We start from the raw sequence: 9934 nt of genomic DNA, 5'->3' as shown, positions 1-9934 counted from the left end.
TTAAAAATATTATTTAATTCAAAATTTACCAAAAAACTCGATAAATACTTATGTATTTGTTCAAATATCCTCACAAAATTTACTTTTCACCTACGATTCTTTCGATTTTTCTTTCTACTATCTTCCAAAACCATGTGTTTTGTTTTTATACATCTCTATCATGTGTTTCATATTCTTCCATAATGTTTCATATGTCAGTTTAGTGTTTTTTCAATGTTTATCAGGATTTAAATATTTTTAAGTTAAAATATTCATAAAATTAATTTATGATAATTCACGTAATTTTTTTTCAAAAAGTTATTTTAAAAAAAATAGCCTAAATTCATTTTTTAATCATCTGATGGTGAAAATTTAACCATGATGACGGGTTGAGTAGAAAAGTTATTTCTGAGTTAAAACCTAAATTTTATTAGCTAAAAGTTTGAGGTTTTAACTCAAAATTAAAGATGATCTTACGAACGCATGCTAGCAACTTTCGCATTTAAATTTCCTCTATTTTTTTATTTTGTTTCTCATTCCACAATGTTGTAAATTAACATGATTTAATTAAACTTTTTTTATTTTTAAGGTCACTCTTTAAACATAAAGTATATTAAAAGTCAACCAAATCTTAAACCGTGTAGTAATAAACAAACCATTTTATTCAATAAACACTAAAACTTTGTCAACTTTAATTAATGGTTAAATTATTTCTCTGGTCATCATATACTCCACTCACGTCCCAATCCAATATTCCACCTTTTGCTTTCTCCTTGCCTTTTGCTAGTAAGTGGCTACTTTATTTCTTCTTCATAATTTTTCTTTTTAAAGGGGTTTAATCCTTCCAGAAGAACTTATTAATTAGTACAACGTGCTTATAAAACTCTTAATGTGCCCATTTTTATGTGAAATTTTTTAGTGTGTCAAAAACACAGTTTGATACACCAAGTGTTATAATACAATTGGTTGATTTTTTTTTTTTTCCAAATTTCAAACCAATTGCATTGTAAAATTTTATGTACCAAACCGTATTTTTGACAAACTGACAAATCTTTGCACTCCCATGACCACTAATTAGTATCTAAGAATTCCATTATCTTCCTCTCCATATATATTGTGGTACTGTATATCCTAATAATAACAAGCTAACCATATACAATATTGCACCATTTAACCATATATTAATGTCATCAGAGACAACAACTGATTGGCTTAAATTGAACGTACATCGTAAATAGTTCGACCCTTAACAAAAAATTTCGAAGGGATCAAGCAATCCTACTAGCACATTATAATTCATCAATTCATCAAAGCTAATTAACCTGCATTAAAACATGAAAAAGAAGACTAGTACTAGTTATTTCTTATGCAGCAGGTGCATAATCATAGCCACCATCATCGTCGTCGTCGTCGTCACCTTCCATGCATACTGCTGTAGCATAGCCATAATCCAATTCATCGTCATTGCCGACACCTTCCATGCATGTTGCCAGGGCATAATCGTATCCGTCGTCACCATCGTTGTCGTCATTTCCATGCTTCTTGCACCACGAGGCACTTATCATCAATTTTGAAAGGGAAAACATATCTTTTTTTGCTCTAGTTTGGACTGTATTTGAAATCAAAGAAAGAACAAGAGCAAATTTTGAGTTTGGTTTTTGAAGTTTGGATTCGATATGAATAAGTGAGCTTTGTATGTTGCCATATATATAGAGTGAAGAAGTTTGCTGGGCTTGTTTCTCCACAATTCGTCGCGTGGTGAGAGTGTGGAGTTGTGCTTCAAAGTGTGTTTTTCTTCCACTGCATGCATGTGAAATATGCCCCACTATATATACCATTAACGTGGTCCAGCTTAATCTAGGAACATTTTCGTATGCATGCACTTATACCACATATGCAGCATCTAGAATAACACTGTAACTGTATTTCAAATCATACATGCACTGTTATGTATTTTAACATTTAGTGATGTAGCTGGTCATAGATCAAATGATGTTTTTGAAAAAAGTTGAGGTTCGACTATAAAATCAATTGACAATATGGGGAGTAGCGCAATTTACTTATAAGTTCATACAAGGTCCATCTTCTCATCAATGTGGAATTTACTCTCAACACGCCCTCTCACGTATGAGGAATTTTTAAGCCTAACATGTGAACAACACAAACGGGGTGACGTGGAGCCCATGCGGGCATTAGGCTTCAAAGTTGTGACAACCTAGCACTAATACAATGACGAAAATTGAGGTTTCTACCGTAAAAATTGGTAATATAAGAAGTATCTCAATTTACTTATAAGTTCATGCAAGCTCTCTACTCCCATTAATATGAGATTCTTCTCAACAGCCTTGACCCTCCCTCTTTTGCTCAAATGCCTTAGAATATATGGAGTATAACCATAGATTATGAACAAAACCTTGTACCCTTGTGGCCACCCCGACATACAACTTATCTACGTTGGTATTAATTTTTGACATAACAGTGCATGATTAACTTAGTATATTACTACCATACAACGTCATCTCCAAATAAGGAAACCCCATTAACATAGTTTATACACTAAGGGGGCGTTTGTTGCGCCGGACTATCTCGGACTGGACTAGCTTCAAGGATTAAGCTGGACTGGCTTAGACTAGACTAAGCTGGACTAACTTAGTGAAGCGTTTGGTGCAGTGTTGGACTAAGAAGCTGGATAATAACAAATTCTAATATTATATTATTTAATATATAAATTATTAATATTTTATTATGATCTCGGTGACCGGAGATGACGAGGAGTCTATCGGGAGTGGTTGTTGAGCATGATGAGGACGAGAGAGGATAGTCTTAGCTAGTCCCATGGTTATTGGGGGGTCTCGCTAAGACCTCTTAGTGAAGGGTTTTGTCCATGCTAGTCCCTTTTAGTCTCATTAATGTTAGTCTCAGCATGGAACAAACACAGTATTGGACTAACAGCTAGTCCAGTCCAGTCCAGTCCCACTTAATGAGGGCAAACAAACGCCCCCTAAGGAATTCTACTGTCCATATGTTGCCACATAAAGCCATTGGAGGCCATTCATTTTAGATGGGTCCTATAACTAAAGATCTGACGGCCAACACATCCATCCGGGATTCTGAATGGTAAGGTGGATGACACGTTTCAAAACTCAATACCAACCAATCAATTTTTGGCTAAGATTTCAAATGCCAAAACCAAAGTCCTGCATTCGACCAGAACTAACACAACCACCAGAACCTTAGCAGCTCAGCCACAAAATGATCAGCACACAACTTTCAGACCAAATCTTCCGGCCATTAATCCCCGCCGCGTGTGTCAATTTCCGGCGGCTGATAACCACTAAGTCCAAACTACTGCCCTGCCCACGCCCTAAATCTTTGAAACTCAAACACTTAGCCCAAAACTCCAAATGGGCTATTAGGCAGCTTAGTGGACCAAAGCCCGCCAAAATTGACGTTTGACGTGGAACGGTTAGTAGGGTTTTTGTACGAGGATCTGGTTCATCTTTTTGATGATCAGGGAATTGATCGGACGGCGTATGATGAGGGTGTGAAGTTCAGGGACCCAATCACCAAGCATGACACTATAACTGGGTACTTGTTGAACATAGCCTTCTTGAAGATTGTCTTCATGCCTAAGTTCAGTTGTACTGGGCCAAACAGGTAACTGTTTTTGAATGCTTAGTTGGTCACAACAATATATTTGCTTGTTTATACCTAAGTTCGAATTCTCTTCCATGTAATTAGTGTATATTAGAATATCGCTTTATCAAAAAACTAATGAAATGGTGTAACTAGCATTTTTTTTTTGTTGGCTTTGTTGGGGCAGGCCAAATAACTATTTGAATTAGAGAAACAATACCTCATTGAATTGGTACAGTTGAATTTTGCAATTAAGCATTCGTGTTAATCACACTTGAATAATGCCACAATTTTATGTGGACTGTGCCTGGTTTTACTGACAAAGTTGCTATAGACAGGACCATATGAATTCACTACATGGTGGACCATGGTTATGAAGTTCATCCCTCTACCCTGGAAACCAGAACTGATCTTTACAGGAACCTCTGTCATGGGCATCAACCCCGAGACCGGGAAGTTCTGCAGCCATGTCGTAGGAACTCCCCTGTCTAATGTCATTATTTGTATTGATTTGGTAATGTCGATAATGCAATAAAGAACAAAAGTCTTGTCCAGAGACGAATTGGTACTATCTATAACAACTTTAGTAATTCACCATCCTTTGATGTGCAGTCTCAGTATTCACTTGCCAAAACCTTAACCCTTGAACATTCGTACAGATTCTTACCCTTTTTGTATGTAAAACCTCTGCAGCTGAGGATTTACAAAACTCGAGACTTGGAAACACCCAAATATGATATTCTAAAAAGAACTGCAAACTATGAGGTGTGTTTGCTTTTTATCGAACGAGTCACGTTGTATTTGTAAAAACTTAAAGCCACGATTGGTGCCTAAAACTGAATTACCATGAATGTCTTGATTCCACAGGTAAGAAAGTATGCACCTTAAGTAGTGGTAGAGGGATCAGTAGACAAGCTGCCCGGGTCAGCTGATTTCGGTGATGTTACTGGGCGAGGCGTTATCCCTGGCTAATCATGTTTTTCTTTTCTTGTGCTTCTTCACTTAGGATGATTTGGATGATGGAATCTGTTTAGGCAATCTTTGGAAAGAACTCGAAAATGGAGAAGATACCGATGACTACTCCAGTCTTCACTGAGGCATCTGATGCCGAACTTTCCAAAGCATCCATCAAATTAGTCTGATCAGAGATGGTCTCAAACCAAAGGAGGGTTGTTCGCTTGCTCGTTACAACGATCCAGGCCGGACTTGGAGCTTTATATTGGTATGTTGTAGTAACCTCAAAGCTCAATAGTTTTTACAAATCACTAGTTATCTTCTTCCTCTTTGCTCCATTTGGTTATAAATTAAGGCTGTTCTTATACTTTTGAAACTTGATTGTTCTTATGCTTCTATTTTGCATTTTGAATTGACTTTCGACCTTTGAAATTGTAATGGGGTTGATCTGCATCGAAGAGGAATGAAGTGCTTATAGGGCTGGAAGAGTTCACATTGGACTAGCACATTGAACGCGTTCTTCGACAACTCTCCCTGTCGATCATTTTTCCCTACACGCACAGTAATAGTTTATTTTCGGCTAACAAGGTACTAAAAGAGTTTGCTTTATAGAACTATGATCTGATATCATGTAGAATTATGAGATTATATTCATATCTTAATGTACATATTTACACAAGTTAGTAACTTGAGATACAAGTAAGTTACTTGATTTATAAGAATACAAGTAATCATATCCTAAGCATAGAATTCTTAGCGGATTCTCATTCTGTAACATCTTCCCATTGATGACTTCTATTGAACGAATATATTCACATAGTCCTAACTTTTCCTTTGAATTATGAATTATTATGTTTACAATTTACAGCTTCAACTTTCAAATCTTCTGGCAAATCTCAAAACGATTTGTGGTGTTCGAACCATAAGAAAAGGACTTTCACGCAACAAAGATGCCATATTATCAAGTCAATCATACAATGTCACATGAAAAAGTTAAAATACATAACAATGCGTGATTGGTTTGAGATACCGGCACACTAACGTCAATCTCGAACAATGAGCCCTATGAGGCAAATATGTGACCTTTGGACTTTTGACAATTGGAAAAGGCACAAGCAGACATACCTGTGCTAAATGCCTAAGGCCATGTGCAACTGCAAGTTTGCCAAAATGCCAACCCAAGCTAAGTCGGTCACATTTCCATTTCAACTGCTGACAAAGGATGCTTCATCTGTTATAATCATAAAATCAAAGTAGTTTCAAAAGCATTTATGAACCAACAAATTTAGAACTTTCTGATTGCATTTACACTTACAGTATAAATCATCAATGCCCTCCTAGGTAGCTCATGGATGGGAGAACAACTTAGTGCCAGCAATCATTTAGCGTTATGTGTCAAATAAAGATGTGTAGACAAAAATTTACAGATATTTCATTAGCACAAAGCATTTATGAAATTATGAAAGTATACTCGTGCCATATACATTATTGTCCACGAATGAAAATAAAAGAACAACTTCGCACGTGAGTGAGTCCCATGACAACTTAATCTTCCAGTAATGCCATGCGGCATGAGATCGATGGAGAGGGAGACAGAGAGACAGAGAGACAAAGACAGGAGACAGGGAGGTTTATCCATGTGACCGACTCATCAGCCTTTATACTAATTAAGATGAAAAGAATGAACAAAGCGAAGTAAACAACTTGACATAGTCGACTGAAATTAAATATCCTGCAAAGGGCTTTGTATTCGACGCCTCACAACTGCCGGTGCAATGTGATTTCCCAAAAAACATACAGTTATGATACCAAGTAATACTACGATTCAATGATTTTTTTTTTTATTACTTGCAAGTAAAAAATTTTAAATTTAACTTACATAGATGACGACGATATATAATATTATGTTTGACTTATTATATGACCTAGCTCTGTATCCTTTTTTATTTCATCTTTTTTATCTGTCATTTAGGTAGGAATAAACCTATTCACAAAATGTGAAACATGGTTCATGAGTTTCAAGTGTTTATGCATGCTTACATCTTTTTACTACTAAATTGTTCATGACAATTCTGATTTCAAAGTGATTATTATACCGTTACACATAATTTATAAACACATGAATTATAATATAAGTAAACAGTAACACCATATAACACTTCAAATGATAAGAATACATTCGGTTACATTTTACATTAGTAATTCAAAGCAAACAAAACACAAATTAGAAATCAAAATCCAAGAAGGACTCTTCCAACACACAACACGACAAATTACGGAAATTTCTTTGGGTTGAGAAAATCAATCAAAAAAATCCAAACCAATCCAACGGAGAGAAATTAAAAAGAAAAACTTGATAAGAAGCTGATGATGTTGAAAGTTGCCGCCTTCATGGCTTCTCCTCCTCCGCACCACCTCTTTATTTAAACCTTAAATTAGTTAGTAATACACAACTCACCTCACCTGTCTCTCCACTCGCACTCCCTAATTATAGTCTAATCCCCATTTAACATTTTTCAAATTAGTTTCTTGTTTCTTACCGTTTGGACCTCGCACGTTCTCCTCTCTCTCTGACTCTGTCAAATTTCTCTCTCTCTCTCTCTCCATTTCTGTTTGGCTTCTGTGGTGGCATTCTGAGATCTGGTGGTGGGATCCGACGATCAGAGGTGAGTTTTTTCATCTGGGTTTTGCCTCACTGTGAATGGTTTTTGCTTTTTGCTGTGCAATTTGATTCGAATCCTTGAAAAGCTTAATGCTTGATGTAAATCTGCATCTGGGTTTTGTGTGGTTATCGTTAATTTTTGAAAAAGTTCAATGCTGGATGTAAATCTGCATATGGGGTTTGTGTGATTGTCGTTAATCTTCGATTAGTTCTAGTAATTTTTTTTCGGAAAAAAAAAAAATTTCTGTAGTAAATTCTGATTTGGGATTACTTTGTTGGCGGTAAATTTAAACTGCAAACGATAAGAAAAACAAAAGGTTTGGAACTTTCCCGAATCAAAGTCTGAAGCTTTTATTTTAGTCCTTGGATGTAGGAGCCTTAAGTTTTTGCTTTCACTTTTTTTTTTAGGAGACAAGGTGATTTATAGGTGTAAATCAAACGTTTCTTTGTAGTGGCTTATAAACGTTAGAGAAATGGTGTATTTTTAAGGATTTCTGGCCCATTTTCTATTGAAATTTTTTTGGAATTGAGGCGTGTTAAAGTATATTGTGATACCTTTGTTCTTGTGCTTTTAGAATTGACTGGTATTATGATCTTGAGGTCATTTGATCTGATCCATTTTGTTGTATATTATCTATCAGGGAAAAATGGCAGACCCGAAACCCGACACACCCTTGATCCCACCATCGTCGTCATCACCATCGTCGTCAAGAAACCTCCCCGACTTCAAAAATTCAGTTAAACTGAAATATGTGAAGCTTGGGTACCATATTCTCATCACCCATGGAATGTACCTCTTCCTTTCCCCTCTTGTTGTCGTTATCGCTGCCCAGATTTCAACATTTTCTCTCAAGGATCTTTATGATCTTTGGGAGCATCTCCAGTACAACCTGATTTCAGTGATTATCTGCTCGACTCTCCTTGTTTTCCTATCCACCGTGTACTTTGTCACTCGCCCTCGCCCGGTGTACCTTGTTAACTTTTCGTGCTACAAGCCAGAAGAATCTCGAAAATGCACGAAAAAGATTTTCATGGAACAGTCTCAGATGACTGGTACATTTACAGAGGACAATCTTCAGTTCCAGCGTAGGATCCTTGAGAGATCCGGCCTTGGTGACTCGACTTACCTTCCCGAGGCAGTTCTCAACATTCCTCCAAACCCGTCAATGAAAGAAGCTAGAAAAGAAGCTGAGGCTGTGATGTTTGGTGCCATTGATGAGCTTTTCGCTAAGACAGCTGTTAAACCGAAGGACATTGGAATCTTGATTGTGAACTGCAGCTTGTTCAATCCAACCCCGTCTCTTTCTGCCATGGTTATCAATCATTACCAGCTTCGAGGGAACATAGTCAGCTATAATCTTGGTGGGATGGGATGCAGCGCAGGTCTGATCTCGATCGATCTTGCTAAAAATCTTCTTCAGGTGCATCCCAACTCCTATGCACTGGTTATCAGCATGGAGAACATCACCTTGAACTGGTACTTTGGAAACGACCGCTCAAAGCTTGTCTCAAATTGCTTATTCCGGATGGGAGGGGCTGCTATATTGCTTTCCAACAAAAGCTCAGACAAAAGAAGGTCCAAATACCGATTGGTTCATACTGTTCGCACTCACAAGGGTGCTGATGATAAATGCTTTAGCTGTGTTACCCAAGAAGAAGACGATAACGGGAAGATAGGTGTTACTTTATCAAAGGATCTGATGGCAGTAGCAGGTGATGCTCTAAAGACCAACATCACCACATTGGGGCCTCTTGTTTTGCCAATGTCCGAACAGCTGCTTTTCTTTGCGACATTGGTTGGGAGGAAACTTTTCAAGATGAAGATCAAACCATACATCCCCGATTTCAGGCTAGCTTTTGAGCATTTCTGTATCCATGCTGGAGGGAGAGCCGTCTTGGATGAATTGGAGAAGAACCTGCATCTATCGGATTGGCATATGGAGCCATCGAGGATGACACTCCACCGATTTGGAAACACCTCAAGTAGCTCTCTTTGGTATGAATTAGCTTACACAGAAGCCAAGGGAAGGATTAAGAAAGGAGATAGAACATGGCAGATAGCTTTCGGATCGGGATTCAAGTGCAACAGTGCTGTGTGGAAGGCTCTTAGGAGCATAAACCCAGCAAAGGAAAAGAACCCGTGGATGGATGAAATTGATCGGTTCCCAGTCGATGTTCCAAGGGTGTCAACCTTCTAATTGAAGTAATATTTCCCTTTCTTATGCCACCGGATTTAGGTGGCTTTTGATAGCTTTCTTTCTGTTTGGAGGTCTTAGAATTGGTTTTCTTTGCTTTGCCATTTCTGGAGGTTCTAGGAAGTTGATTGTTTCTTTTAGGGCAGATGTTTGGTGGCTTAGGGTGGAAAGATGGCAGCCAAATTTCACTTACAAGGGGATTGTCCGAGTATTGGTGGATTTAGGTCATTAAATTCGAGCATTTCGAATTAGGATTCGGGGTTGTGGAATGGTTAACATGTTGTAAATCATAATTTGGATGGAATTGAAAGTTTGAACTAATTCAATTTAGCCCTCTTTGTTTTGATTGTTTTTGTTGTCGTTGGTGTGAGGTTTGCTTGTTTTTAATTGTTCTGGCATAGAACAGTCGAAGTGTTTTCTGCAGAAGCACTTGTGAATTCATTTTCCAAATGCTTTTTCAAGAAGCACTTGGATTTGAGCGGAAGTTTCAACAATTTTATATAAAGAA

The 9934-nt window shown here is 37.4% G+C and overlaps 2 protein-coding genes and 1 pseudogene across 2 annotated transcripts in view; 2 read left to right on the top strand and 1 right to left on the bottom strand.

The window, feature by feature from the left end:
• Positions 1-782, bottom strand: part of LOC126593524 (disease resistance protein RUN1-like) — a 69336-nt gene extending 68554 nt beyond the window's left edge. Inside the window, exon 1 of the mRNA XM_050259662.1 lies at positions 778-782. The gene's annotated coding sequence lies outside the window, so the exon portion shown is untranslated. The remainder of the gene's footprint in view (positions 1-777) is intronic.
• Positions 783-3091: 2309 nt separating this feature from the next.
• On the top strand, positions 3092-5388 carry LOC126593689 (uncharacterized; annotated as a pseudogene).
• A 1580-nt stretch (positions 5389-6968) lies between these two features.
• LOC126593618 (3-ketoacyl-CoA synthase 11-like) lies at positions 6969-9756 on the top strand. Its single transcript, XM_050259717.1, has 2 exons — positions 6969-7235; positions 7873-9756. Exon 2 carries the CDS (start codon positions 7879-7881, stop codon positions 9427-9429), a length of 1551 nt encoding a protein of 516 aa, XP_050115674.1. The 5' UTR covers positions 6969-7235; positions 7873-7878; the 3' UTR covers positions 9430-9756.
• The last annotated feature ends 178 nt before the right edge of the window (positions 9757-9934 follow it).

This window comes from Malus sylvestris, chromosome 2 (assembly GCF_916048215.2).
Source record: "Malus sylvestris chromosome 2, drMalSylv7.2, whole genome shotgun sequence".
NCBI classification, from domain to species: Eukaryota; Viridiplantae; Streptophyta; class Magnoliopsida; order Rosales; family Rosaceae; genus Malus; species Malus sylvestris.
This window is presented reverse-complemented; position numbering and strand designations above follow the sequence as displayed.

Coding starts and splice junctions, on each gene's coding strand:
- LOC126593618 (XM_050259717.1), top strand. CDS start 7,879: ATGGCAGACCCGAAACCCGACACACCCTTGATCCCACCATCGTCGTCA.